Source organism: Microcaecilia unicolor, chromosome 10 (genome assembly GCF_901765095.1).
Source record: "Microcaecilia unicolor chromosome 10, aMicUni1.1, whole genome shotgun sequence".
NCBI classification, from domain to species: Eukaryota; Metazoa; Chordata; class Amphibia; order Gymnophiona; family Siphonopidae; genus Microcaecilia; species Microcaecilia unicolor.
The window spans coordinates 101,518,925-101,546,444 of record NC_044040.1 but is presented as its reverse complement, the minus strand read 5'-3'; the positions used below and the strand labels follow the sequence as shown (position 1 = coordinate 101,546,444).

General features: G+C 47.1%; 1 protein-coding gene across 7 annotated transcripts in view; it reads right to left on the bottom strand.

The window, feature by feature from the left end:
- MTPN (myotrophin) overlaps positions 1-27,520 on the bottom strand; it is a 312,389-nt gene that overhangs the window by 103,770 nt on the left and 181,099 nt on the right. The window contains exon 1 of one of the 7 annotated variants that reach the window (XM_030217257.1): positions 4,015-4,038. The exons of the other annotated variants lie outside the window; for them this stretch is intronic. Coding sequence (XP_030073117.1) covers positions 4,015-4,023 — 9 coding nt within the window. The 5' untranslated portion in view covers positions 4,024-4,038. Of the gene's footprint in view, positions 1-4,014; positions 4,039-27,520 lie in introns of those variants that run through there. 7 annotated transcript variants of the gene reach the window in all.

The following is a 27,520-nucleotide window of genomic DNA, read 5'->3' as shown; positions in this document are numbered from 1 at the left end:
GTGCGACCGCACCTTGAGTATTGTGTTCAATTCTGGTCGCCGCATCTCAAGAAAGATATAGTAGAATTGGAAAAAGGTGCAGCGAAGGGCGACTAAAATGATAGCGGGGATGGGACGACTTCCCTATGAAGAAAGACTAAGGAGGCTAGGGCTTTTCAGCTTGGAGAGGAGACGGCTGAGGGGAGACATGATAGAGGTATATAAAATAATGAGTGGAGTGTGGTACAGGTGGATGTGAAGCGTCTGTTCACGCTTTCCAAAAATACTAGGACTAGGGGGCATGCGATTAAACTACAGTGTAGTAAATTTAAAACAGATCGGAGAAAATGTTTCTTCACCCAACACATAATTGAACTCTGGAATTCGTTGCCGGAGAGCGTGGTGAAGGTGGTTAGCTTAGCAGAGTTTAAAAAGGGGTCAGACGGTTTCCCAAAGGACAAGTCCATAAACCACTACTAAATGGACTTGGGAAAAATCCACAATTCCAGGAACAACATGTATAGAATGTTTGTACGTTTGGGAAGCTCGCCAGGTGCCCTTGGCCTGGATTGGCCGCTGTAGTGGACAGGATGCTGGGCTCGATGGACCCTTGGTCTTTTCCCAGTGTGGCATTACTTATGTACTTATGACCGATTTTAACTACTCAGACTGAAAACAGGCCATTTTGCATATCAAAAAAAAAAAAAAAAAAAAAGAAACCCCACACAACATTATACTTCTTTCTTCGGCAACCTCATATTAGCAACATAAAATATAACCAACTTGAAACTTCCCAACTATCCCCATCCAGAGGCCTCAATGGCATCCCCCAGCCAACACCACTCTAGCAAAAAGACTGAATTCCTAACCCCCAGATCTCCTGAAATTGGTCCCAAAGACTGATATGATCCTTTGGAAAGCAGACCTGACTTTACATTCCTCAAGGACAGGGAGGCATCAGGGTTAAAAATGTTCATCACTTACAACTTGTAGAAAACAGCCATAAAAAAATTATCACTGGACAAAGGAAATATGAACACGTTAACTCCACTCCTACAAATCAGCACACTGGATACCGCTGTCCCACCAAAATACTGCTTTTGGTCTAAGATTTGCAGCTCTGGAAAGCTCCAGTCTCTCTCTAGCCACCTGATCCTCTACTGTCCTTCTAGGCCCCTCAGATCATAGCAGCTTGATCTACTTATTTTATCTTGCTACTCAACATTCCATTTTCTCACTACAGGGCCCAGAGCTTTGGAACAAATTACCCCAGCACCTCAGATTATGCTCCTCCCTTCAGCAATTTAAATTGGAACAAACCATATCTTTTCTCCGACGCCTATAGCAGACTCTCATCCCACTTTGGGTTCCCCAACAGCTGGCCTGAACAATGCATTCTTCTCACCCTCTGTGTACCCCCCCTTTCCTATCAGTTATTGTAGTTCTGCCCTCTTTCCCCTCCCTCGTCCTCCTACTTTTCTTCCACCCTCTCTTCTACCCTATCGCTTTCTCCTCTTTTGGATTTGGTATGTAGCCACTCAGATATTGTCATTGGATGGGTACGGTAGAAGTCTTAAATAAACTTGAGAGCCAAAGGAAAAGTTTTACCTCCCCACTCGTGCCTCCAGCAATAGTCCACTTCTGCTCTCCTCTTACTCCAAGGGCAGACTACAGCATTCTATGAAAAAAAATATATATATATGCTTCTCTGCATTTAGAACGTTTTTCATACTTCAGTTGGTCTTAATCTAAGGCCAATAAATCAATAAATCAGATTCCTTTAGTCAAAATAAACCACTGAATTCTAAGAAGTTCACTATCCTTTGCTTCAAGCAGTGTGTCCATTTGTTTTCCCAATCATTGATGTGAAGCCCACTGGCCTATAATTTTCCACTTCTCTGCCCATGGTTTTGTGAAGTGGGACCACATATGCTCATTTCTAATCCTGTAGAATCTCTCCAAGCTCCAAGACTTGCCACGATCTCTCAACTTCCTCAATATCCTGGAATGTATCCTATCTAGTTCCATGGCTTTGTCCACTTTCAGTTTTTTGTTTGTTTGTTTTTAACTAGCTCAAACACTTTTACGGTTCATATATACCATTGTCAGCTGACTGTGGTTCTTCTCCAGGGTTTTCCTCTGAGCACTGAAGTCTTTCGCACACCTGCTTTTTTCCTCATCACCTTCTCATAGTGGGTCTATTCTGCATCTTGCATACTGCTTTTAACAAAATGTCAAAGCAGTTCACAACAAGAATAACAGCTGTATATCATATCTGAATGAGATGTTTAAATAATTCATTAGCTAAGAAATATTACAAAGAAAACACATAAGATTGTAGTCTTTCATTTATTTATAAATAAAAACATTTCATAAAATGTTAAAATCTGGTATTAACCACAAACAATGGCAAACTATTCCAAATTCTTGGGCCCTGAAATACAAAAGAATGTTCTCAAACTTTTAGTGTTTAAAAAAAAAAAAAAAAAAATTTCTAGCCTTCCTCCTTTCCCCAACAAACCTGAAAAAAAAAATGTCTAGTCACTTCTTTACATTTCTAGCCTTTTTTTTTTCTTCTGCCTGTATTTTTGCTAGCCATATTTTTCTTTGCTTCTTCCGTATTTCTTGAATGCCGCCTCTTTTACCTTCTTCCGTATTTCTCAAATGCCACCTATTTTACCTTTATATTTTTCAGCCACTTGTTTGGAGAACCATATCCTTCAAGTTTTTGTTTACTTTCCTTACATAAAGATCTGTTCCCATTTTTACAGCTTCTTTCAGCTTGGACTATTGTCCTTCCACTTCTCTTTTGTGTACCCATCCTGTCAGATCCTTCAGGAACTTCCCCATCTCAGCATGTTGGAAATCCAGTGTCTGCACTTATATCAAGCCATACTGTGTGATGGTCACTACTGCCTAAATGGGTAATCACCTGGATGTTAGAAAACATTTTCTCCATGTGTGAGTACTAAATCCAGTATCACCTTTCCCTCGTGGGGTCTGTCACCTATTTGAGAACACTGACAAGCATCCTTGATCTCTAATTGTTTTTGATTCTGAAAAGAGGATGTTTCAATCTACATCTGGCAAAATGAAATCTCTCAGCAACAGCCCCTTTCATTCCCAGCTTCCGGATATTCACAATGCGATCTCTGCCCAGCTTATTCATGTGTGTTGAAGGTCTGTAGATAATCTGTATGAAAAAGTTCCCTTTCTAGGACAATCCATATTGCTTTCTCTTTTCCCCAGGTCACCTGCATTTCAGCTGCTTTTAATATTGTTTTCCCATATACAATTCCACTTCTCCACCAGCCCTCTTAACCATTCCTAAAAAGATTACAACAGGTATGGTTGTGTCCCATTCATGGGCATCACTGAACCATGTTTCTATGTCTGCACCAATAGCCAAGTCTGCCTCAAATATCAGGGCTTGCAAATGCTGAACGTTATTAGATTGCGTTTGTACTCACTGCTTTTCAGCTATATTTTATTGGTACTCCCATCTTCTGTACAGCTTTTCTGCCTAGTCCAGTGGTCTCCAACACATGGCCCTAGTAGTCAATTTTTGCAGCCTCATCTCTATATATAAAATGCACCTCCAACATTCTAATGAAGCCTCCATAAGTCCCAACATTCTAAATCTGCGGTGGTGTAGATCAAAGTTTGCCCATGAGTGTTTGCCCTGCCCTCGCCTGTAAGGGAATGGATGCTACTTTAACTATCATAAGGGGGGGGGGAGGGGAGGCAAAGGGGAAGAGAGGAGTAGGAGGGGGGGGAACACACTCACTCTCTCACACTGTTTCTCACATACGCACTCGCACACAGTCATTCTGAAACACACACACTCACTCACAGATACACAACCACACAGACACAATCTCCTTCTGACACACAATTGCACAGTCACTCTCTCTCACAGTCACTCTCACTCAAACATACACACTACGAGGAAAGCCTGGCTATCGCCCGTTTCATTTGTTTCGGAAACGGGCCTTTTTTACTAGTAAACAATAATGAATTATTCAATTTGCTTACCTGAAGCATGCAGCACCATCAGAAGAAGGGTAGAGAAAAGGCCTCGCGAAGCTCCACTGGGCTGCGTGTGACTGTGTGCCATGCACATCAAAATGAGGCACATGCAACATAGTGGAACTTCAGGGGCCTTTTCTCTACCCATCTCTCGATTGTGTCACATCTCAGGTGATTAAACTTGATTTTTCAGCTCTAGCCACTGACAATGTTGATTTTCCTTTAGTAAGTTATTTTTGGTGGGCTAACATTCCATTGTCTGCCTTCTGCACTTTGAGCTTGTGGAAGTAGTGACTTAATGAGAAATCTACATGATACTGCCAACTCTCCCAAATGATCCAGAGCAGTTAAACAGAATAAACTATCACACAAAAGGGAATTTACATTTTGTTAGCTATAAATTACACCAAACAAATACAATTATGTTATAACTCAAACAAAAATGTTTAAGGCCTTTCTAAAAACAAAACATGATGGATTGGGATCTAATGTCTCAAGGGAGATCATACCAAATACTTGACTGCCTGTAAAGAAATGAATTCTCATGAACCATTTTTAAAACGTATGTTTTTAGATGTGGGATAGCCCATTTGTAAAGTGCATAAGAAACATTTATTCTGTCCAACGGCCAGAAAAAAAAAAAAAAAAAAGATCTATTACATCTTCAGAATTCAGACCGCAAGTTGCTTTAAAAACCAAGCAAACTAGCTTAAATCTAATCCGTTGTTTAATGGGTAACCAGTGAAGATCTTTCATAAAGCTAGATACAGAAACAAAGCAACCTCTACTAAATATCAGTCTAATTGCTGTGTTTTATAACAGTTGTAACCAATATTGCAGTTTAACAGAGATGCCACCATATAAGGAATTGCAATAATCCAACAGTGGCAACAAAATCACCTGGGCCAAAATCCTAAAAGTGTGGGTGGAGTGATACTCTGATTGCACAGAGCTGCCTCAGCTTGAAAAAAAAATTCTTGCTAAGTGCATTAATCTGATCCAGTAACCTAGCAAGTGATGTTTACTCCTCTGCTTGTAAGTTTAATGTGTGCAGACAAAAGGAGCCTTCTGGTTGACTGAGTGCTGCCATATTAATTAAAATGTGACAAGTGAAGAACTTCAAGCAGCCAGGTGAAAAATATTCATGCTCAAACAGTATCTCTTAGATCACTCCCAAGTATCCAGACCATGCTTCCCCTGTTTGTACCTGGTCATAAATAAGAAAAATTTTACTTTCTATTCCCAGCTAGTAAGGGAAAAGGGATGGGACTTTTACCACCTTTCTGTGTTTTTTGCAACTACATTGTATATATATAGGTACTTATTTGTACCTGGGGCAATGGAGGGTTAAGTGACTTGCCCAGAGTCACAAGGAGCTGCAGTGGAAGTCCAAATCTTGGGCAACACAAAAGTCTCTCTCTTAAAATATTCATTATTTTTATATGTAGAATCAAAATTATTTAAAATTAAATGTGTAACACAAACATTTTGGTGACCACCCATAGCCTTCTTGTTTCCACTTTGTAGCACTTAACATGAAAAAGGATGAGACCACTGGCCTAGCCTTCTAACTTTATTGCTGACGAGCAAGTTGCTAAGATGTTGGGGGGGGGGGGGGGGGTTGTATATCATGCGTTTGCTGGAGATGACTTCCTTAACTCCCCTGCTTCCATTCGTCACCACAACCTTCTAATTTGTTGGAATTCTTGTGAACTTGTGTACTATGATATGGGTATCAAACAACAAGATTAGCAGGCTCATTTTCGAAAGAGAAGGACGCTCATCTTTCGACACAAATCTGAAGATGGGCGTCCTTCTCCCAGGGTCGTCCAAATCGGTATAATGGAAAACCGATTTTGGACGTCCCCAACTGCTTTCCGTCGCAGGGATGGCCAAAGTTCAAGGGGGCGTATGGGAAGCTTAGCGAAGGCGGGACTTGGGCATGTCTAACACATGAACGTCCTCAACCCATAATGGGGGGGAAAAAAAGGGTGTTCCTGACTAGCACTTGGACGACTTTACCTGGTCCTGTTTTTCTTACAACCAAGGCACAAAAAAGTGGCCAAAATGACCAGATGACCACCAGAGAGAATCAGGGATGACCTCCCCTTACTCCCCCAGTAGTCACTAACCCCCCCTCCTACCCTCAAAAAACATCTTTAAAAATATTTTTTGCCAGCTTCTATGCCAGCCTCGGATGTCATACTCAGGTCCATCACAGCAGTATGCAGGTCCCTGGAGCAGTTTTAGTGGGTGCAGTGCACTTCAGGCAGGCGGATAGCGAATGATACATACCTGTAGCAGGTGTTCTCCGAGGACAGCAGGCTGATTGTTCTCACAACTGGGTTGACGTCCACGGCAGCCCCCACCAACCGGAACAAAACTTTGCGGGCGGTCCCGCACGCAGGGCACGCCCACCGCGCATGCGCGGCCGTCTTCCCGCCCATGCGCGACCGTTCCCGCTCAGTTGAATGACAAGCAAGAAAAGAGGAAAAAAAGCAACTCCAAAGGGGAGGAGGGAGGGTAGGTGAGAACAATCAGCCTGCTGTCCTCGGAGAACACCTGCTACAGGTATATATCATTCGCTTTCTCCAAGGACAAGCAGGCTGCTTGTTCTCACGACTGGGGTATCCCTAGCTCTCAGGCTCACTCAAAACAAGAACCCAGGTCAATGGAACCTCGCAACGGCGAGGGTATAACAGAAATTGACCTACGAAGAACAACTAACAGAGTGCAGCCTGACCAGAATAAATTCGGGTCCTGGAGGGCGGAGTTGGATTTAATACCCAAACAGATTCTGCAGCACCGACTGCCCGAACCGACTGTCGCGTCGGGTATCTTGCTGGAGGCAGTAATGTGATGTGAATGTGTGGACCGATGATCACGTCGCAGCCTTGCAAATCTCTTCAATAGTGGCTGACTTCAAGTGGGCCACCGACACTGCCATGGCTCTGACACTATGAGCCGTGACATGACCCTCAAAGAGTCAGCCCAGCCTGGCCGTAAGTGAAGGAAATGCAATCTGCTAGCCAATTGGAGATGGTGCGTTTCCCGACAGTGACCCCTTTCCTATTGGGGTCAAAAGAAACAAACAATTGGGCGGACTGTCTGTGGGGCTGTGTCCGCTCCAAATAGAAGGCCAACGCTCGCTTGCAGTCCAATGTGTGCAACTGACGTTCAGCAGGGCGGGTATGCGGTCTGGGGAAGAATGTTGGAAAGACAACTGACTGGTTAAGATGGAACTCCGACACCACCTTTGGCAGGAACTTAGGGTGAGTGCGGAGCACTACTCTGTTATGATGAAATTTAGTATACGGAGCATGAGCTACCAGGGCTTGAAGCTCACTGACTCTATGAGCTGAAGTAACTGCCACCAAGAAAATGACCTTCCAGGTCAAGTACTTCAGATGGCATGAATTCAGTGGCTCAAAAGGAGGTTTCAACAGCTGGGTGAGGACGACGTTGAGATCCCATGACACTGCAGGAGGCTTGACAGGGGGCTTTGACAAAAGCAAGCCTCTCATGAATCGAACGACTAAAGGCTCTCCAGAGATGGCTTTACCTTCTACACGATGATGGTAAGCACTAATCGCACTAAGGTGATTCCTTACTGAGTTGGTCTTGAGGCCAGACTCCGATAAGTGCAGAAGGTATTCAAGCAGGTTCTGTGCAGGACAAGAACGAGGCTCTAGGGCCTTGCTCTCACACCAAACGACAAACCTCCTCCACTTGAAAAAGTAACTCTTTTTAGTGGAATCCTTCCTAGAGGCAAGCAAGACACGGGAGACACCCTCAGACAGACCCAACGAAGCGAAGTCTACGCCCTCAACATCCAGGCCGTGAGAGCCAGAGACTGAAGGTTGGGGTGCAGAAGCGCTCCGTCGTTCTGCGAAATGAGGGTCGGAAAACACTCCAATCTCCACGGTTCTTCGGAGAACAACTCCAGAAGAAGACAGAACCAGATCTGGCGGGGCCAAAAAGGCGCTATCAGAATCATGGTGCCGTGGTCTTGCTTGAGCTTCAGTAAGGTCTTCCCCACCAAAGGTATGGGAAGATAAGCATACAGGAGGCCGGTCCCCCAATGGAGGAGAAAGGCATCCGACGCTAGTCTGCCATGTGCCTGTAGTCTGGAACAGAACAGAGGCAGCTTGTGGTTGGTCTGAGAGGCGAAAAGGTCCACCGAGGGAGTGCCCCACTCTCGGAAGATCTTGCGTACCACTCTGGAATGGAGCGACCACTCGTGCGGTTGCATGACTCTGCTCAGTCTGTCGGCCAGACTGTTATTTACGCCTGCCAGGTATGTGGCTTGGAGAAGCATGCCGAACTGGCAGGCCCAATGCCACATCCAGACGGCTTCCTGACACAGGGGGTGAGATCCGGTACCCCCCTGCTTGTTGATGTAATACATTGCAACCTGATTGTCTGTCCGAATTTGGATAATTTGACAGGACAGCCGATCTCTGAAAGCCTTCAGTGCGTTCCAGACCGCTCAGAGCTCCAGGAGGTTGATCTGAAGATCCTGTTCCTGGAGGGACCACAGTCCCTGGGTGTGAAGCCCATCGACATGAGCTCCCCACCCCAGGCGAGATGCATCCGTCGTCAGCACTTTCGTGGGCTGTGGAATTTGGAATGGGCGTCCCAGGGTCAAATTGGGCCGAATGGTCCACTAGTGCAGTGAATTGCGGCAACTGATGGAGAGGCGGATGACATCTTCTAGATTCCCGGTGGCCTGGCACCACTGGGAAGCTAGAGTCCATTGAGCAGATCTCATGTGAAGACGAGCCATGGGAGTCACATGAACTGTGGAGGCCATATGACCTAGGAGTCTCAACATCTGCCAAGCTGTGACCTGCTGAGACGCTCTGGTCTGGGAAGCGAGGGACAGGAGGTTGTGGGCCCTCGCTTTGGGAAGAAAGGCCTGAGCCGTCTGTGAATTCAGCAGAGCTCCTATGAAGTCCAGAGATTGGACTGGCAGGAGATGGGACTTTGGGTAATTTATCACAAACCCCAGCAGCTCCAGGAGGTGAATAGTGCACTGCATGGACCAGAGAGCTCCTGCCTCTGAGGTGTTCTTGACCAGCCAATCGTCGAGATATGGGAACACGTGCACTCCCAGCTTGCGTAGATATACCGCGACCACCACGAGGCACTTCGTGAACACCCGTGGGGCAGAGGCGAGCCCAAAGGGCAGCACACAATACTGAAAGTGCCGTGTCCCCAGGCGGAATCTGAGATACTGTCTGTGAGCTGGCAGTATCGGGATGTGAGTGTATGCGTCCTTTAAATCCAGGGAACATAGCCAATCGTTTTTCTGAATCATTGGCAGAAGGGTGCCCAAGGAAAGCATCCTGAACTTCTCTTTGACCAGATATTTGTTCAGGCCTCTCAGGTCTAGGATGGGGCGCATCCCCCCCTGTTTTCTTTTCCACAAGGAAGTACCTGGAATAGAATCCCTGCCCTTCCTGCCCGGGTGGCACGGGCTCGACCGCATTGGTACTGAGAAGGGCGGAGAGTTCCTCTGCAAGTACCTGCTTGTGCTGGGAGCTGAAGGATTGGGCTCCCAGAGGACAATTTGGTGGTGGGGAGGCCAAATTCAGGGCGTATCTGCACCGCACTATTTGGAGAACCCACTGGTCGAAGGTTATTAGAGGCCACCTTTGGTGAAAACGTTTTAACCTCCCCCCGACTGGCAGATCGTCCGGTACGGACACTTTGATGGCGGCTATGTTCCCATGGATCCAGTCAAAAACCCATCCCCGGTTTTTGCTGTGGAGGTGCCGGGGGCTGCTTAGGCGCACGCTGTTGACGGGAACGAGCGCGCTGGGACTGTCCCTGTGCCTGATGAGGCCTTCGGGCCGGCTGGGTGTACCTACGCTTGTTGTAGGCGTAGGGCGCAGCCTGCCTGGCCCAGGAAAAACGCCCACCTGCTGAGGTGGATGCTGAAGGCGCCCGGTGGGAGAGCTTGTCGAGGGCGGTTTCCCGCTGGTGTAGTTGGTCCACCAACTGCTCGACCTTCTCACCAAAAATATTATCCCCCCGGCAAGGGACATCGGCCAGCCGCTGCTGGGTGCGGTTGTCCAGGTCAGAGGCACGCAGCCATGAGAGCCTGCGCATCACTATACCTTGGGCCGCAGCACGAGATGCCACATCACAGGTGTCATATATACCCCTGGACAGGAACTTTCTGCACGCCTTCAGCTGCCTGACCACCTCCTGAAAAGGCCTGGACTGCTCCGGGGGGAGCATGTTGACCAGGTCCGCCAGTTGCTTCACATTATTCCGCATGTGTATGCTCGTGTAGAGCTGGTAGGACTGGATGCGGGTCACGAGCATTGAAGATTTGTAGGCCTTCCTCCCAAACGAGTCCAGAGTGCGAGACTCCCGCCCCGGGGGCGCCGAGGCGGTATCCCTCGAACTCTGTGCCCTCTTGAGAGCAGAGTCCACGACCGCCGAGTCATGAGGCAATTGAGGCCGCATTAACTCTGGGTCTGAGTGGATCCTGTATTGGGACTCCGCTTTCTTGGGGATGGTGGGATTAGATAAAGGTCTCAACCAGTTCCGAAGCAGTGTCTCTTTGAGGACATTGTGCAACGGTACCGTGGAGGACTCTCTAGGTGGTGATGGATAGTCGAGGACCTCGAGCATCTCGGCCCTCGGCTCATCCACAGAGACCACGGGGAAGGGAATGCAAATAGACATGTCCCTGACGAAGGAGGCAAAAGAGAGGCTCTCAGGTGGCGAGAGCTTCCTCTCTGGTGAAGGAGTGGGGTCGGAGGGAAGGCCCACAGACTCCTCTGAGGAGAAATATCTGGGGTCCTCCTCCTCCCCCCCATGAGGCCTCTTCCTCAGTGTCGGACATGAGCTCCCGTAGCTCAGACCTCAACCGGGCCCGGCTCGACTTCGAGGCACCGAGTCCTCGGTGGCGTCGTCGAGCAGTGGACTCCCGCGCCGGCGGGGATGAAGCTCCCTCCATCGACGTCGACTCCACCTGCGTGGCGGTCGAGACCGGCACCGCAAGCGGCGTCGGTGTCGAAGGCCTCGGCACCGGGCTAGAGCACACCGGCGCCTCCGTCAACGGCGCCAGCACAGTCTGGCGCATCAGCCCTTCCAGGATCCCCAGAAGGATGGCTCGGAGGCACTCGTCAAGGCCCGCTGTCAGGAAAGGCGAGGGGGCCGGTAGAGGTACCGGAATCTGCTCAGGTCCAGGAGACGGCACCGAAGTGCTGGTGTCCTGACGAAGCGATACCTCTACCACCGAGGGGGAACGCTCCTCCCGGCGCTGCCGCTTCCTCGGCGTCGAGTCATCTCTGGAGCCGGTAGCCACATGTGCCGTGGGTGACCGATGACGGTGCTTTTTTGTCTTTTTTCGGTGCCCGTCATCGGCGCTACCGAAGAGGAGGAGGTAGATCCCCCTCGGCCTTGAGGAATCGGGTCCAACAGGGTTCGGTCCCGAGGGCCCTAGGTAGAGGGAGTGACCGGGGCCGATTGCCCACGCAGCCGCTCACCCCTGCCATCTCCAGAAGACCGGCGGGCCAACGGGACCTGTGCTCCTGGGGTCGGTGCCGATTTCGTGGACATCGGTACTGGTACTGAAGATCCGGCCGTCGACACCGATGCCGTCGACGTCGAGGGGCCGGCGCAAGTTCCAAAAAGACGGTCCCGCAGAACTTGCCTCGCCACCTGTGTCCGTTTCCGTAAACCGAGACACAGGTGCACGTCTTGGTATCGTGCTCCGGCCCGAGGCACTGGAGGCACCAAGCGTGAGTGTCGGTCTGCGAGATATGCTGGCCGCACCGACCACACTTCTTAAATCCACTCGGGACCTTCGAGGACATCGACGGAAAAATCGCGTCGGCGAAGTCAAAGTCGTCGATGGTAGCGGTAAAAATCACACCTCGAAAAATAAATCGACCGCGCGGCCACAAGGCCGCAACGAGGCGCCCCCGCTAAAAGTACGAGGGGAAAACAAAGTTCTCTCTTTTTTTTTTTTTTTAGAACAAAATAAAACAATCAGAGAAAACAACGAAGAAAAAAAAGCTCGCAGCAAAAGCGCGATCCGGTTTCCGGGGCTGACAGAGAGAGAGACGAACACGGCTCTCTCCAGCGCGGAAAAGAAAAGACTGAGCGGGAACGGTCGCGCACAGGCGGGAAGACGGCCGCGCATGCGCGGTGGGCGTGCCCTGCGTGCGGGACCGCCTGCAAAGTTTTGTTCCGGTTGGTGGGGGCTGCCGTGGACGTCAACCCAGTCGTGAGAACAAGCAGCCTGCTTGTCCTCAGAGAACCAGGCCCATCACCCTCCCTACCTGTTACGTTTGTGGAGGAAACAGCGAGCCCTCCAAAACCCACCACAAACCCACTGTACCCACATCTAAGAGCCCCCCTTCACCCATAAGGGCTATGGTAGTGGCATACAGTTGTGGGTAGTGGGTTTTGAGGGGGTTTTGGGGGGTCTCAGCAGACAAGGTAAGGGAGCTATGTACCTGGGAGCAATTTATGAAGTCCACTGCAGTGCCCCCTAGGGTGCCCGGTTGGTGTCCTGGCTTATCAGGGGGACCAGTGCACTAGAAATGCTAGCTCCTCCCAAGACCAAAGGGTTGTTTCTGAGATGGTTGTCCTTGGTTTCCATTATCGCCGAAAATCAGAAACGACCAAGTCTAGGGATGATCATCTCTAAGGATGACCTAAATTTCAAGATTTGGATGTCCCCGACCGTATTATCGAAACAAAAGATGGACGTCCATCTTGTTTCGATAATTCGTGTTTCCCCGCCCCTCCATCGGGACATTTTGCGAGGATGTCCTCAACAAAACTTGGGCGTCCCTTTTGATTATGCCCCTCTAGGTAACCCAACAAACATTTACAATGTTCCTTGTTAAAAGGTAATATTAGAAATTCAAGATAAGTGTAAAAACTTGGTTCTTCAGGCAGGCTTTCAACTTGAAAATTTTTACATCCTTGTTATTTTAATGTTACCTATTTTAGATAACAGTAATGTGTGTTAGTTATAGTAGTCCTTTGGGTGATCTATAATTGTATAAACTCACTCCCTTTATATGTTCTGTGGCATTAGTCATTTTATGTACGGCTACAGAAGTGTCTAGTCAATTTTACAAGTACTTGTTTTTCTGTTATTTACCACCTTTTTGAAAGAATACACTCAAGGTGTACAGTAAGAATAAATCAAACATAAGCAATAGACAATTACAGTAGTAAAATTATTCAAACAATACAAAGTATGGCATAGTATACTAACAATGTCAACAAAATACATAAAAACATTTTAAAAGACAGCATAGGGTATAAGCAAAGATGGAAGATAGATAGGAAAGAGAGGAAGAGAGTTAATTTAAAGAAAGTTGCACGTCAGAGAAGTGTTTAAATATTATCTCAGCTAAGGTATGAGTGGATAAACATGTCCTGCTACAGATGTGCCGTCCGTGTCAGTGTGTGTGAGTGTGTACAAGACTAACAGGTTAACTACTTCTTCCATTAAAGGCCTGTTTGAAGAGCCTTTTGGAGAGGGTGTGGTTAGGGATACTCTTTGGGAGGACCTTAGGGCTTCTCTTACAAAGCCACACTAGTGATTCCCACATGGCAAATGAAAGGAAGCCCATAGGAATTAAATCGAGTTCCTCTCATTTGACGTACCAAGAATCAGTAGCATCGCTTTGTAAAAGAGGCCCTTAATGTCCTTGGAGGTATGTAGAGAGTGTTCCTGTTTTCAAGTACTCGGGGCCTTTAAGGGCATTGAAGATCTGAGATTTTAAAATTTAGCCCTGTATTGTACTAGCAGCAAGTAAAGTTTTTGCAAAGATGGTGCGATATGGTTCACTATTACAAATCTTGGTATCAACCGCAAAAAGGCAAACCTTGCATTCTAACCCTTCAACAATGTCACTCACGAATATATTGAACAGAATTGGACCCAGAACCAATCCTTGAGACACTCCAACACTCAATCTTTTCTTCCTTCCAATGAATTCCATTAATCACCACCCTCTGGCATCGGTCAACCAGTCTCTAATTCAGTTCACCATTTTAGGTCCTATCTTCAGCCTGTCAAGTTTATTCAGGAGTCTCCTATGAGGAACCATTGGCTTTGCTAAAATCCAAGTAGATTACATCTAGTGCAAGTCCTCCATTCAATTCTCTGGATGCCCAGTCAAAGAATTCAATCAAATTCATTTGGCACAATTTACCTTTGCCGTTTCTATTGGAGACACATATTTTTGGTCTTTATTTCTGCAAACTGCAGTGCTAAGTTTATGCTTGGCATTACAAGATTTATATTGATTTACACCCTCACAGCAGACTTCTACAAACCCCTGAAGGTGGCTTGGGTGCAGAAACACAGCTCGTGTTGGGCTCATACTGTCAGCACATTTGTGTGTTATATTTGGAAAATAAACACTTTCTACTAATCACCTTGGAGATTGTGACTGGCATTCTCCACTTTTGTGTACTGTCTTCGTTGACCTGTGAAGGTTTGTTTTCCTGTTTTGCTTGCATTTGTTACCTTTGGTAAAACCATGTTGCCTCGGATCTTGTAACTCATTGATTTCCAGGAAATTCACTACCCTTTCCTTCATTGCATTCTAGGAAATTCACTATCCTTTCCTTCAGCAATTCTTCCATTACTTTTCTAATAATTGAAGTGAAGCTTACTGACCTATAGTTTCCCGCTTCTTCTCTGTCACCACTTTTCCCGAGATAATCAAAATTGTGATAATCACCTCAGGAAAAGCACACACTCCTAATGCCTGTCACTTTGTTTAAAATAAGGCAGTTTTTGTGTGATGACTACAGGAAGTGGAGGCGACTCCATTTTTATTTGGGATTTCAAAGGCCTGCTTTTAAACAGGATCAGACACTACAAAATAACACAAAACTCTGCAAACATAAGTACATAAGTATTGCTATACTGGGAAAGACCAAAGGTCCATCAAGCCCAGCATCCTGTTTCCAACAGTGGCCAATCCAGGTTGGCAAGATCCCAAAAAAGTACAAAACATTTTATACTGCTTATCGCAGAAATAAGCAAAAAATAAGAAAAAAGCACCATGCAACCAACACACAGAAAAGCAGGGCAGAGCCTGAATGCCAGAGACAGCGAGAGCAGCAACAGCGACGGAACACCACATAAGCCAAAGCTGGGTCTTGACTGCTTTGGGGTTTTGTTGTTTTTTTAAATACACAGCAGAACACAGCAGCTGTCAGTCCTGCCCAAAACGGTGCAGAAAGTTCAAAATGGCTGCTGGGAACTGACAGAAGCGGAGTCCGCCAAAATCTTGCCATATCCCTTCAACCGGTCTCGATTACGAACCCGGGGCTGATACTGCAGGAGGTAAGCCGGGTACAGCAAACGATCAGGCAGTATATGGCCCTGACTGCACACCAGAAGTCCCAACAGGAGCAAGTTCAAAACGTTCCACCAGCCAAACAGGACGGGAAAAAAAAAAATAAGAGCACTTAACAGTTCCAGGAGCATTAAAAGGCAGAATCAGAGCAACTGAAGAACGTGGTCCTCTTTGCCTCCAGAACACCCAGGGCTCCACTTACAAACTGTGCTTTACTGCTCAGTAAAAAGTTTCTTCCTTTTTTTTTTTTTTAAATAATAGGCAGTGCAGCAACACTTCCAGGGATAAGGGAAGCGTGCAGCCAACCCGGGCCAGAGAGGAGGAAAAGTGTACCCCCAAACAGGCTGGCAGAGAAAGCCAAGACTCCCAGCTCAACTAAACCTGAGGGAACAGTTATATCTCCACCTGCTGGTAGAGGGACATAACCCACTCATCTCTGGATTAATCTGTGGGATGACATGGAACATACAGTTTAATGAAAATCACTCTAGTTCAGAAATACATTTTTTGGACATCAACAAAAGATACAGTGATGGTTTGACAACTAAAACATTTAATAAGCCTATAGACAGGAACACATTCTTGTTACATTCCAGGTGTCATTCAAAACATCTAAAAGGCAAAGGCGGAACTGTACCAGTCTAACAAATTACAAGGAGCAAGCACAAGAGGTGATGAGGAACTTAAGGGAAAAGAGATTATTCAAAGAAGATCTTTAAAAATGCATATAGAAGAGCTAAATACAACAGGGATCTATTGTTGTATCCTTGAGGATCATGTGAAAATTCTGAACACACACAGACATGTGTAAAGGTATACATCAGGACATCAGGTGGTGAATATTTTTAAGAAACAGTGGGATGTGGTACAACTACATCTGTGCTTTACTGACAGCAAACTTCAAACTGCATTTTCAAGGGGAGTCAATTTGAAAGAAAATTTGAGTCCTGCAGCATTACCAGAAAGTGATTGCGACAACAATAGAGGATTGAAAAGACATTATGTTTATTAAAATGTAATATACCGGGGGAGATCACGTGGTGCGATGAGAGAGTGAGACGTGTTTTTTGCTCTCTCCAAGGCCCAGACGCGCTTAAACACTAAGAAACCCAACAACGCTAAATAATAATACCTCTCAGGCAGTGCAGATCAACTGATTATACATGGACAAATTTTTGGAAGCGCCAGTTAAAGGAATGGCGAGTAGAGGAGCGAAAAAGGACAAAGATAAAGTGAAAGCACTAGAGGTGGCGGGAGAGAAGTCGCCATCACGCGCTGGGCCGACATTCTCGGTGGAGCAATTGGCGCAACTTACAGAGGTGATGATAACGACGTTGGAACCCAAACTGGACAAATTATCTAGCCAATTTGAGTCCTTTGAGGCGCGACTCACCGCAATTACAGAGCGGACCGGAGAGCTATCAGACCTCGAAGACACCACCACTCCGCTCCAAGCAGAAGTAAAAAAGCTTGGTAGACTATCTGCAAAACTGGACGACCTAGAGAATATAGGTCTCGACGGTCCAATTTGCGGATCGTTGGCCTACCTGAAACCATCGGAGATCGAGTGCTGACAACAACGTTAGAGCGCTGGTTGGCCTCCGAATTCGCCTTGTCAGATTCGGCAGGACCGCACCGCGTGGGGCGAAGCAAAGATGGCGGACAAGTGCCTCGTGTAGTGATTTTGAAGGTCCACAACTACCTGCATAAGGCAGAAATACTATGGGGATATCGGCTCAAGAGAGATGAGGTAAAGTACGATGGGCACCTCATACGAATATTCCAGGATTATTCTGCTCAGCTGCAGGACAGACGGAGGCAATTCACGCCTGTATGCAAGCGGCTGGCTGATCTTAAAATCAAGTTTATGCTCCTCTACCCAGCTCTTTTAAAGATCAGACAGGATAATAGCTGGAAAAGTTTTGATATAGTGCATGCAGCAAAAGAATTTGTCTCACGTCTGGAGAAGGATCTAGGAGAAATAAAGAGTAGCACTACAGGTGAATGAAAGACATTATTGTAAGGTTTGACTGCTTGAGGTATAAGATGAGATGTTAACATTTGATGTTATGGGCTGTATAGCATTCTGTTGTAATAAGAAAAGGTGTGGGGGCCTTGTGCATTGAAGTGTCTCCTATTGTTACAGTTTGGACGGTGATGGGGGTGGGTGAGGGGGAAGGGAATTTTGTCAGGGAGGGGGGAAAGGGAGGGATCTGAGTTTAGATACAAGGGACGAGAAGAGAGGGGAGAACGTAACGGACTGGAACATTGGGATGTAATTATGGATAAGCTCAACAACAGAATAGGTGGTGTAGCGAGGCAGCAGTTCCCAAGGGTGAGGCTGGGCGCCCTGGGGCGGTTTATGTGCTACATAATTGAAGGACAGTTTATCGAAGGCCTTGGCTAGGTTAGGGAGTAAAGCGGTGCGCCTGGTCTCATGGAATGTTTGTGGCATTACATCCCCGGTGAAGCGTACAAAAATTTTAGCGGCCCTAAAACGCCATGACGCGCATATAGCTTGTCTACAAGAAACGAGATTATCGCAAGAAGAACATGATAAATTAAAACGGCATTGGGTGGGGGAGATGTTCTGTTCCCCGGCAGCCGGAAGGAAAGGAGGGGTGGCAATTTTGATAAATAAATCCCTTGCGTGTTCTGCCAAATTGAGGTTTAAAGATGGGGAGGGGAGATGCAAGTTAGTTTGAACTCCAAGGTAAGGGAAAGATGTACTCTTGGTAGCGGTTTATGCGCCCCTTGTGAAAAGTAGGAATTTCTTTACGCACTTACTAAATAGATGCCAACAATACACACATTTACCATTGTTAATAGCAGGAGATATGAACCAGGTATATGATGTGCAGGTAGATAGATCAGGGGGGCGAGCGCAGGGAAGAATGGGGGGCGAGACTATATTGGAATCTTTTTGTACACTAGCAGGACTAATAGACCCATGGAGATTGCTACATCAAGAGGAGAGAGATTACACTCACACCTCCAGGGTGCATCGTACACAGTCCAGGTTAGATTATATATTTTTGTCTCAGACTTTATTCCCACAGGTGCTGGATGCTAGTATAGGCCCGGAGGAAATCTCTGACCATGCCCTGATTTGGGTAGATTTGGAAGCGCAGTCCTTTTTTCAGCAATCCTCGGGCTGGAGATTTCCTGCTTACCTATACTCCTCCCCAGAATTCAATAAATATATCCATGAAAGATGGGGGGAATATCTGAAGAATAACGAGCAGCATCTGGAAGACCCAAGCCTGTTTTGGTCCGCGGCAAAAGCGGTGCTAAGGGGAGATGTAATTGCCTATGTATGTAAGCGTAATCGATGTATCAATCGAAAAGTCATTGCACTAGAGCGGAAATTGAGAGAGGTAAAGAGGGCATACATTGCAGCTCCTACGTCAGCCCGGTATGATACCCTAATGGTGACTCGGGCGGCATTGAATAGCCTTATACATGAGAGAATGACCCGTTCCCTGATTTATCGAACGTTTCGACTTCAGAAATTTGGGGATAAATCTGGAACCTATTTGGCTAAGGTGGTGAAAACCACAAGAAAACAACATTTTATACCAGTATTACGTACAAAAGCAGGAGGGGTGACAACTAAAATGGAAGAGGTGGCTGAAGTTTTAAGGGAGCACTTTGCATCTTTATATAAAGATGCAGGGGAGCATACTGAAGGAAAGTCTAGATTGTTGGAATATCTGAACACCACTGGCATGCTTAAATTGTCACCAGCCGTGGAGGCCTCGAACAAGCCAATAACGGCAAAAGAGATCATGCAGAGTATTACGAAGCTCCGACTCCATACGGCGCCAGATGGCTTTACTGGCGAGTTTTACAAAATGCTTAAAGCAGAAGTGGTAGGCCCATTGTTGGAGGTTTATCATGCAGCGGTCCAACAGGGGGCCTTTCCTCGCCATGCGAATTCGGCATTGATAAGCTTGATTCCTAAACCAGGACGAGACCTATTGCAGCCCGGCTCGTTCAGACCAATATCCTTAATAAATGTGGATATTAAAATCATGTCCAGGATATTGGCAGACAGACTGGCCCCTAGTTTGCCCCAAATTATACATACCGACCAGGTAGGGTTTGTCAGAGGGCTGAAATCGGTGCTTAATGTGCGGAACCTTATAGCAGCACTGATGCACGCGAAAGACTCAGATATTAACAGATTAGTAGTCAGTTTAGATGCAGAACGGGCTTTTGATGAAGTCAGACATTGCGGTGGGTGGGAATCCAAGGATGGTATTTTGAAGCACTAAAAGCTCTATACACACCCAAAAGCGGCAATCCTGGTTAATGGGGTCAGGACTAGGAAATTTGCGATAGAGCGGGGGACCCGTCAGGGCTGCCTGCTCTCGCCCTTATTATTTGTGCTCACCCTAGAACCTTTGTTATGTGTAATTAGAAATTCTAAAGATATCAAAGGGGCACAAATCTCAGAGCACAGGATGAAGCTATTTGCATACGCAGATGACCTAATGCTTCTCCTGGATGACCCCCAATAGTCGCTGGAAACCCTGCTCAGAGTGGTAAAGGATTATGGAGAACTATTGGGATTCAAGCTAAATCATACAAAGTCCTTGGCAATGCCGATAAATGAAGAAATCCGGGCTGGCTGGCGGGGACAGTTCCCTTTGAAATGGGCACCGGGGCAGTTGAAATATCTTGGGGTTGTGGTGCCAACAGACCTTTCACGGCTGTACAGTGAAAATGTATTGCCACTTTTAACTGAGACCAGGCGTATATTATTGTTGTGGGGAAGGTTTCCGCTTTCCTTGACCGCAAGGATCGCTCTATTTAATATGATGGCGGCCCCCCGGTGGTTATACACCTTTCAGATGCTTCCGTTGTATCTGAGGCAAAAAGAAGAGAGGGCATTATCTAGAGCGATCCAGAAGTTTCTTTGGCAGGGTCGGAAACCTAGACTCCCAATTAGTGTCCTGCAGAAACCTAGATCGCATGGTGGAATGGGCTTACTAAGTATAAGGTATCTAACGATTTCAAGCTCCATGAGGCATATAAGAGATTGGTTGGTAGTGTTCCAGGAGTTTTCAGCAACCTCCATAGAGTCAGCCGCCTTCCCCAAGATACATCTTAGTTGGCTGCTGCACTTGCATAAACATCAGCATAGTCTGGACATTAAGATCGCAACCAACCCCTTTGTGACAGCCGCCAGAGCAGCATGGAGGTGGCTATGCAGGCGGCATGGGTTCTCAGCGAGCTCAACGCCTTTTCTATCCTTGTACCATAACCCTGACTTTCCAGTGGGCACCACCTCAGGAGTGTTTGCTCGATGGAGGCAAACAGGTATTCACTTCATATATCAATTAATTAATGAAGATGGACAATTGCGGGCATTTGCAGATATACAGGGAGAGTATTCATTGCCAGCTTCAGATTTGTTTGCTTATATGCAAGTGAAACATTATGCTGTATCAATAGGTTGGATTAACCTAAGTGAAGATGTGCAGGACACGTTGAGTACGGCACTGACACTGGGGTCTCAGAATGAAGTCCCGTTAAAGTATCATCATAAACACTTATTAGATACTACAGAGAACATAGATTATAAAAAACGGGCACAAGACTGGTCTGCAGATTTTGGAGTTGAAGTGTCAGGGAGTGTAATACAAAGCTACTTGCTTTCTATATTACAAAGCTCCCCATTCACAAGATATTGGGAACTACAGTATAAGTTTGTACTCCGTTTGCACGTGTCACCATACAGAGCCCATAGGGCAGGTTTTGGAGCAACTGGACACTGCCCGCGCTGTGCTTCCCCTCAGGCTACTTTGGGACATATGTTCTGGACTTGTTCAAGAGTGCAAAGATTTTGGAAGCAAGTGCTCGGGAGGGTCTGGACATACTGGAACAGAAAGACAGAGTTGCAGCCATTGATGCTGTTCGACGTGTATAGATATGTCAAGCCGGCATTGCCGGGGTATACAAGATTTTTACAACGCGCAGTGCTGATCGGAAAGAAAGTGATATTACATGGCTGGATGGATCAAAAGGACCCTAACATCACCCAATGGAGAGTATTTACGATAGATTTATCAAGACTAGAACTATGTGCAGTCCGTGACTTAGATTCGGCAGAAGGGAGGCGATAGCTGCAGACCTGGAGTAAATTTTGGAATACGCTACAACCATCAGCGAAGAGACAGTTGCTTGTTCCCTAATCTCTATTGCTCTAGAATATAGATATTAATAGCATTTGTAGGGGGAAGGGGACTCATAATTATATAATGTTTGATGACAATGGAAACAATATGTAAGTTTCTCATAAGGACCTGATTGTAAATTTGCATTTGTTGTCAAAAAATATTGAAACATAAAATGTAATATACCACTCATACTAACTGGCAGACCTGAGCAGTGTACAAAAACTATCAAAAGGACGGAAAGGAATTCCATTGTAAAACTGGAATGAACGGCGAGTATCTTTCCTAACATGGGAGTTGCAATATCTGTGAAGTGACTTCAAAGCTTAAATTTAAAAATCCCAGTACCCAACAGGAGATTATATTAAGAAATTTTACCACATACAAGAGTGATTATCAGGCTCATTTTCAAAAGAGAAAAATGTCAAAAAAGTGGCATAAGTCTGCATTTGGACGTTTTCTCACAGAAACGTCCAAATCAGCATTTTCAAAACCTATTTTTAGACGTTTTTCTATGAAGTCCTTCAGAAGTGCGTCCAAATCTCAAGGGGGAGTGCTAGGGCGTGGTTCATGGGCGTTCCTAAGACTTAGGCGCTTTTCAGCCATAATGGAACACAACAAAAACATCCAGGACTAAGACGTTTTGAGCTAGACCTGTTTTTATAAGGCACAAAAAAGTGCCCTAAATAACCAGATGACAACTGGAGGGAATCAGGAATGACCTCCCCTTATTCCCCCAGTGGTCACTAATCCCCCCTCCCACCCCCGAAAAATGTGATGAAAAACATTACTTGCCAGCCTCTGTGCTACTCTCAGATGTTATACTCAGGTCCATCAGAATAGCATGCAGGTCCCTGGAGTAGTCTAGTGGTGGGTGCAGTGCACTGCAGACAGGTGGACCCAGGCTCCTTCCTCCCCCTGTCACATTTGTGGCGAAAACAGTGAGCCCTCCAAAGCTCACCAGAAACCCACTGTATCCACGTATAGGTGCCCCCTTCACCTGTAGGGATATGGTAGTGGTGTACAGTTGGGGGTAGTGGGTTTTAGGGGGCTTAGCAGACAAGGTAAGGAAGCAATGGTCAGTTGTGTACCTGGGAGCATTTTACGAAGTCCACTGCAGTGCCCCCTAGGGTGCCCCATTACCTTCCTGGGATGTCACTTTTCCATTATTCTACCTGATGCTAATCTTTCTATTTTTTATAGCATTGCAACTGAAGTTTTTACTTTCTCAGTGCATATAAATGGTTTCATCCCTGTGTGGATTCTCTGATGGCGTGTGAGGCTTTATTTACATGTTTTGAGTGTGGTAAAAGCTTTGGTTGGAAAGAGTTTCACTCTATTGTGGATTTTCTCATGTATTGTGAGGTCTGCCTTCTGCTTAAAGCCTTTACCACACTCAGGACATGTATATTGTTCCACTGCAACATGGATTCTGTGGTGGACTGTGAGGCTATCCTCAATGACACTTTTACCACACTTTCTATATGCAACTGTTTTAACTTCTGAATGGATTCTATGGTTCATTGCTAGACCAGTCCACCAGAAAATCAAAGCAGTATTTTCGAAAGGAAGAGAGACTTTTTTTTTTTTTTGCAGAAAATGACCTCCTTTCCTGTTCAGAATTTGGATATTTTGTGACAAAACCGTTTAAAACATGTATGTCAGAACATAAATCCATTTTGTTGAAATTGGACATACATTTAAAGATCTCAAATGTTTTGTCATTAATGTGGGGAGACCGGAAATTGAAACTGCAGCAGCATGAGTGCTGGTGGATTTTCAAATTGAAGACCGTAGAACTACATGGTTTAAAACTCTGGTATAGACTATAATTTTGTTTTTTTTAAACAAAGTGATTTTTTAAGCTGAACATAATGAAGTAAAATGTTAGAGGAAATGGTATTCATCCCCGAGTACTGACAGAATTGAAAAATTAACTTGCGGAACTATTGTTAGTAATGTGCAATTTATCTTTAAAATCAGGCGTGGTACCGGTAGATTGGAGGGTGGCCAACGTAACGCAGATTTTTAAAAAAGGTTCCAGAGGAGATCATAGACCAGTGAACCTGACGTCAGTGCCAGGCAAAATGGTAGAGACTATTATAAAGAACAAAATTACAGAGCATATTCAAAAACATGGATTAATGAGACACAGCCAACATGGATTTAGTGAAGGGAAATCTTGCCTCACCAGTCAGTTACATTTCTTTGAAGGGGTGAGCAAACATGTGAATAAAGTGAGCCGGTCAATACATATCTGGATTTTCAAAAGGCATTTGACAAAAGTATCTCATGAAAGACTCCAGAAGAAACTAGAAAGCCATGGGATAGGAGGTATTGTGGATTAAAACCTGGTTAAAAGATAGAAAAGAGAGTGGAATTAAATGGTCAGTATTCTCAATGGAGAAGGGTAGATAGTGGGGTTCCTCAGGGGTCTGTGCTGTGCTTTTTAACTTATTTATAAATTAGTAAAAAAAGGCCCGTTTCAGTAGGCAATGAAACAGGCGCTAGCAAGGTAATCCCCCACCCTCCCTCGCTGTCTCATTATGTCCCCTCCGAGACCCACGCCCCCTCCCTCCCTTCCTGTTCAAGGCCCCCTCACGCCCCTCCCACCGAGTTCCATACTCTCCCCTCCCTCCGATTTCAACACCCCCCCTCCGTGTTACTGACCCCTGGAGCCCCCTGCCGTGACCCTCTCGACCCCCCCCCCTTTCCGCCGAAAACCTTCCCCCGCCGCCGTCACATACCTGTGCTGACGGGGGACCCCAACCCCCGACAGCCGAAGTTCTCTTCTTGTCTGTGCCGGTGTTCCTTGCTGAATGATCTGTTCAAGTTTCTGTCAGACGCATGCACAGAAACTTGATCAGATCATTCTGCAAGCAACGCTGCGGCAGCCGATGACTTCGGCTGTCGGGGGTTCGGGTCCCCCGTCAGCACAGGTACGCGACGGCGGCAGGGGGGTCCAGGTGTCAGTAACGCGGGGGGGGGGGGGGGGTGTTGAAATCGGAGGGAGAGGGGAGTCTAACTCGGTAGGAGGGACGTGAGGGGGTCTTGAATAGGGAGGGAGGGGGGGTTGATACGCCAAGGAGGGGGCGTTGTTGCACCGAGGGGGGGGGGGCTTTGGTGATGCATGACGTGGGGGGGCTCCTGCTGTCACAGCCAATCTGGTGTCTCCTTTCCGGTGACGTCAGCCTGGCTTCGGAGCTTAGCTCAGTAACTCCGAAGGAGCCACGGACACAGGCAGGCCCATTAGAACGTTCGAGGTGAGAATTATTATATAGGATGATCTAGAGATGGGAATAACTAGTGAGGTAAGGTAAAATTGTGTGTCATACCTGATTATTTTCTTTCCATTAATCATAGCAGATCAATCCATAGACTGGTGGGTTGTGCCCATCTACCAGCAGGTGGAGATAGAGAGCAATCTTTTGCCTCCCTATATGTGGTCATGTGCTGCCGGAAACTCCTCAGTATGTCGATATCAAAGCTCCAGCCGCAGGACTCAGCACTTAGAGAATTACACCCACAAAGGGACACTCTGCCCAGCTCACCACCGCCGAAGTGGGGGAGGGGAATCCATCCAGCTCATCCCCACAAAGCGGGGAGGGACACCACACCCGCCGATGCGGGGGGGATCTGGCTTATCCTGCTACCGCAACCGCGGGAGGAGCTGGCTTACCCAAACACCGCCGAAGCAGGAGGGATACAAAGCTACCCTACTGCCGCACGAAGCGGGAGGGAGCGCCGGCATAATTTAGATATCAATCCATCCACCGCCGAAACGGGGGGGGGGAGAGGAAGCAGCAGCTCACTGTAACACAAAATCATTTCAACTCAAGGAAAAACCAATTGGAAGAACTTGAACATGAAGTCCTCCTGAACAGGAACTGAAGATTAAACTTGAACCTGTAATATAACAATACAGATGTCTGGGCAGGGCTATGGATTGATCTGCTATGATTAATGAAAAGAAAATTATCAGGTATGATACATAATTTTACCTTCCATTTCATCAAGCAGATCAATCCATAGACTGGTGGAATGTACCGAAGCAGTACTCACCCAGGGCAGGACATGGAAATCCCTGAACGCAACACTGAAGCTCCAAACTGGGCCTCAGCCCGAGCAGCCACATCCAAGCGGTAATGTCGTGAGAAGGTATGAGCCAACGCCACTCTACAAATCTCTTCCAAGGAGACGGATCTGGACTCTGCCATCGATGCCGCCTGTGCTCTAGTAGAGTGCGCCTTCAGCTGAATAGGCGGAAGCTTCCCTGCAGCCATATAAGCTGTTGCAATCGTCTCCTTGACCCAACGTGCCACAGTAGGCTTAGATACCTACAGACCCTTACGAGGGCCTGCGAACAGCACGAACAGGTGATCTGACTTCTGGAAGTCATTGGTCACTTCCAAGTATCTGACGATGACTCATCTCACATCCAGACATTTGAGAGCAGGGTACTCCTCTGGGTAATCCTCCCTATGAAAGAAGGGTAGACAAAGCTGCTGATTCACATGGAAGCGAGAAACAATCTTGGGCAGAAAGGAAGGCACTGGGCGAATCGACACTCCTGTCTCAGTGAACCGCAGGAACGGCTCTCGACACGAGAGTGCCTGGAGCTCGGAAACTCTTCTGGCTGAAGTGATAGCCACTAAAAAAACCGCTTTCAACGTCAGGTCCGTCAGCGATGCCCTCGACAAGGGCTCAAATGCCTGTAGCACCAGATTGAGATTCCACGTAGGCACTATCGAGTGCAGAGGAGGGCGCAGGTGATTAACTCCTTTGAGGAAGCGCACCACGTCTGGCTGCGAAGCCAAGGAAGCACCCTTCAAACGGCTCCTGAAGCAAGCTAGAGCCGCCACCTAGACTTTCAGCAAACTGAGCAACAGGCCTTTCTCCAGACCCTCTTGCAGGAATGCCAACACTGAAGATATTGGAGCAGTGAAGGGCGATACAGAGCCTGCCTCGCACCATGACGCAAAGATACGCCAAACCCTGGCATAAGCAGAAGAAGAAGAGCGCTTCCTCGCTCTCAGCATAGTGGCGATGACCTTGTCTGAGAAGCCCTTCTTCCTCAGCCGCTTCCGCTCAAGAGCCAGGCCACAAGACCAAAGGGGGAGGGATCCTCCATCACCACGGGACCCTGATGCATGAGGCCCCGCTCCGCTGCCAGTCTCAGGGGGCTGTCCACTGAAAGCCTGATTAAGTCCGCACAGTGGAGGAGTGGCCTAGTGGTTAGGGTGGTGGACTTTGGTCCTGGGGAACTGAGGAACTGAGTTCGATTCCCGGCACAGGCAGCTCCTTGTGACTCTGGGCAAGTCACTTAACCTTCCATTGCCTGCCGCATTGAGCCTGCTATGAGTGGGAAAGCGCGGGGTACAAATGTAACAAAAAAAAAAAAATACCAGGGACGTCTGGGCCAATCCAGACCCACCAGGATCACCCGGCCCGGATGCTTTGCCACCCGGCCTAGAACTCTGCCCATCATGGGCCAGAGCGGGAACACGTAGAGAAGCTCCTGTGTCGGCCACTGCTGGAGAAGAGCATCGACTTCCAGAGATCGAGGGTCCCGTCCTCTGCTGAAAAAACGCGGTACTTGGCAATTGGCCGAGGACGCCATCAGATCCAGGCTCGGTTGGCCCCAGCGCTTCTTGATGTCCAAGAACGCCCGAGCAGACAGCTGCCACTCTCCGGGATCCAAAGTATGGCAACTGAGAAAGTCCGCCTTGACATTCATGACTTCCGCAATGTGGGCCGCCGACAGCTGTTCCAGATTCGCTTCCGCCCACAGGCATTGCTTCATGGCCTCCTTGGCTAGAGGGACGCTTCTGGCACCTCCCTGGCGATTGACATAGGCCACAGCCGTGGCATTGTCCGACAGGACCCGTACTGGCCTCAGCCCCAGGACCGGGAGAAACTCTAGAAGCGCCAACCGAATGGCTCGGAGTTCCAGGAGGTTGATAGAACACTTTG